Source organism: Stegostoma tigrinum, chromosome 7, assembly GCF_030684315.1.
Source record: "Stegostoma tigrinum isolate sSteTig4 chromosome 7, sSteTig4.hap1, whole genome shotgun sequence".
Lineage (NCBI taxonomy): Eukaryota > Metazoa > Chordata > Chondrichthyes > Orectolobiformes > Stegostomatidae > Stegostoma > Stegostoma tigrinum.
In genome coordinates, this window is record NC_081360.1 from 19632685 (window position 1) to 19636211 (window position 3527).

The 3527-nt window shown below is 53.1% G+C and overlaps 1 protein-coding gene across 4 annotated transcripts in view; it reads left to right on the forward strand.

Annotated features, from left to right (window-relative positions):
- The window catches only part of LOC125453956 (uncharacterized protein KIAA2012 homolog), a 59241-nt gene extending 56751 nt beyond the window's left edge, over window positions 1-2490 (forward strand). For all 4 annotated transcript variants that reach the window (XM_059647082.1, XM_059647083.1, XM_059647084.1 and 1 more), the window contains one exon: window positions 1818-2490. In XM_059647082.1, coding sequence (XP_059503065.1) covers window positions 1818-2010 — 193 coding nt within the window. In that variant the 3' untranslated portion in view covers window positions 2011-2490. The remainder of the gene's footprint in view (window positions 1-1817) is intronic.
- The last annotated feature ends 1037 nt before the right edge of the window (window positions 2491-3527 follow it).

Sequence of the window (3527 nt, forward strand, 5' to 3'; positions counted from 1 at the left end):
TTCGGGTGGCATCATTGTGGCACTGCAGGAGGCCCATGATGGACATGTCATCTAAAGAATGGGAGGGGGAGTGTCCAAGTTCTTCAAGGACCGCAACTTTCCCCCCACAGTGGTCGAGAACGCCCTTGACCGCGTCTCCCGCAACACATCCCTCACACCCCGCCCCCGCCACAACCGCCCAAAGAGGATCCCCCTCGTTCTCACACACCACCCCACCAACCTCCGGATACAACACATCATCCTCCGACACTTCCATCTACAATCCGACCCCACCACCCAAGACATTTTTCCATCCCCACCCTTGTCTGCTTTCCGGAGAGACCACTCTCTCCGTGACTCCCTTGTCCGCTCCACACTGCCCTCCAACCCCACCCCACCCTGCTCTTTTCCCTGCAACCGCAGGAAATGCTACACTTGCCCCCACACCTCCTCCCTCACCCCTATCCCAGGCCCCAAGATGACTTTCCATATTAAGCAGAGGTTCACCTGCACATCTGCCAATGTGGTATACTGCATCCATTGTACCCGATGTGGCTTCCTCTACATTGGGGAAACCAAGCGGAGACTTGGGCACCGCTTTGCAGAACACCTCCGCTTGGTTTGCAATAAACAACTGCAACTCCCAGTCGCAAACCATTTCCACTCCCCCTCCCATTCTTTAGATGACATGTCCATCATGGGCCTCCTGCAGTGCCACAGTGATGCCACCCGAAAGTTGCAGGAACAGCAACTCATATTCCGCTTGGGAACCCTGCAGGCCAATGGTATCAATGTGGACTTCAACAGCTTCAAAATCTCCCCTTCCCCCACCGCATCCCAATTCATCCCCTCCCCACACTGCACCACACAACCAGCCCAGCTCTTCCCCTCCACCCACTGCATCCCAAAGCCAGTCCAGCCTGTCTCTGCCTCCCTAACCTGTTCTTCCTCTCACCCATCCCTTCCTTCCACCCCAAGCCGCACCTCCATCTCCTACCTACTAACCTCATCCCACCTCCTTGACCTGTCCGTCTTCCCTGGACTGACCTATCCCCTCCCTACCTCCCCACCTATACTCTCCTCTCCACCTATCTTCTTTTCTCTCCACCTTCGCTCCGCCTCCCCCTCTCTCCCTATTTATTCCAGAACCCTCACCCCACCCCCCTTTTCTGATGAAGGGTCTAGGCCCGAAATGTCAGCTTCTGTGCTCCTGAGATGCTGCTGGGCCTGCTGTGTTCATCCAGCCTCACATTTTATTATCTTGGATTCTCCAGCATCTGCAGTTCCCATTATCACTGATACAATTTTTTCACCTCAACCACTTTCTGTGGCAGAATTCCACTCAACAGGTGAAGAGATTTCTCCTCAATCCTAAATGGCGTCCCTCGTATCCTAAGGACATTATCCCTGGTTCTGGTATACCCAGTCATTGGGAATATCCTTTTCTCATTCAGAGCTTAAGGTCCCCACTACAAATTTATGAAATCTGCTCACCCACACCGCTGCCTCTGTTACCTTCCTACAGTCGCCTGTAAAAGCTTTTAAATCCCAGGACCTTTCTAATCATTAGATCTTCACCAAGTTCCATATTTTCTCCTTCACGTTTCATTTTGGCTAACACAGAAAATTTTTTGTTAACATCTACAAAATAGATACAGTATTGGAAAGCCAGGTACACAGACAGAGTGCTGGAAACTCAAGACTACCCTCCCTAACCTCTTTTCCCACACCTCCTCTGAACCAGCACCCCCACATTCACCCCAATTCTTACGCTCCCCATCAGTGATCCCCACCACCTCCTCTCTACCTGTTACTAACTGACTTCTCTTTTATTTCAGTCAAAAGGGGCTGATAGAACGTGACCTAACGTTTTCTCGGAATCTGTGGGTGGAGTTCCTTGGTCTGGAGCGAGATCAAAACATCACCAGGCCCTGGGTCTTCTCATACTTCGAACTGATCAACTTCCTGGGTCTGCTGACCCCAATGGAGGAGGGAAAGGAAGAGAGTAGCCACGTTGGTCAATGGGACTGAGCAAAAAGGAGACCTAGAGAAGAATGGAATCCATTTTCTTAAAACTCTCGCTCTAAGCAGACAGTGTGGAGCAGGACAGGCACATTTGGGTATTCACGTCAGTCAGGGTAAGGCTGATGACATGTACAAGATTGAATCTGTTAAATTTACACAGTGACAGCTGCAGAAATACTCTTGCACACATTCAAACACAGACAGACATGCACATGTATACGTCTGCACACAGAGACATTTAATTAGACAGGTACTACTTTGGGCTAGCACGGTGGCTCAGTGGTTAGCACTGCAGCCTCACAGTGCCAGGGACTCTGGTTCAATTCCCGCCTCGGGCGACTGTCTGTGTGGAGTGTGCACATTCTCACTGTGTCTGTGTGGGTTTCCTCCGGGTACTCCAGTTTCCTCCCACAATCCAAAGATGTGCAGGTTAGGTGGATTGGCCATGCTAAATTGCCCGTAGTGTTCAGGGGTGCATGGGTTAGAGAGGGAGAGGGGGAGGGGGAGGGGGAGGGGGAGGGGGAGGGGGAGGGGGAGGGGGAGGGGGAGGGGGAGGGGGAGGGGGGAGGGAGGGGGGAGGGGGAGGGGGAGGGGGAGGGAGAGGGGGGGGAGAGGGGGGGAGAGGGGGGGAGGGGGGGAGAGGGGGGGAGGGGGGGGAGAGGGGGGGAGGGGGGGAGAGGGGGGGAGAGGGGGGGAGGGGGGGAGAGGGGGGGAGAGGGGGAGGGGGGGGGAGGGGGGGGGAGGGGGGGGGAGGGGGGGGAGAGGGGGGGAGAGGGGGGGAGAGGGGGGGAGAGGGGGGAGAGGGGGGGAGAGGGGGGGAGAGGGGGGGGAGAGGGGGGGAGGGGGGGAGAGGGGGGGAGGGGGGGAGGGGGGACTTGTTGGGTCAAAGGGCCTGTTTCCACACTGTAGGGAATCTAATTGTTACCATACACACACAGTAATAAACCCTGGTATTTATATACAGTACTGAAAGAGCAGGTGATAGTGTACCTGTAATCATCTCTTAACAGTGCAAAAAAATCAGAAAAATGAAACAGAGGCACAAGACACAGAACGATTTGGTGGGAGAGAGGGCACAAATAGTGTGCAAAGCAGAGCTGGTAGGCACAGAAAGTGAGTGAAGACTGAGGACATCACACTACATGTAAAGTAAACAAATGTCTTGGGGTCAGTCTCTCAAATTTCAGTCAGATAATAAACTTGCTAATAAAATTTAGAAATCTTTGTACATTTTTTAAAAAAGAGGACACCCCTCAAAGCTTCATAGTGCAATGCTTTTACATTCACTGGGAAAATTTCAGTCAGAACAACGTAGCTACCGTCAGCTCCGCAGGTAAAGGCTGGAATCTCCTTCTGGATCCCAGTGTCACCTCGTTCCAGGTACTCCACTCCTGCCTTTGTTGGACAGTGAGTATACAGTAGTCACCTGTGCAATTGGCTCTGGGTGAATGGCCTGCCAGAGCTGGAGCTGGGTCTGGGAAGGTAGGAGAGGGAAGTACAAAATCACAGCAGGTGACAAAAAC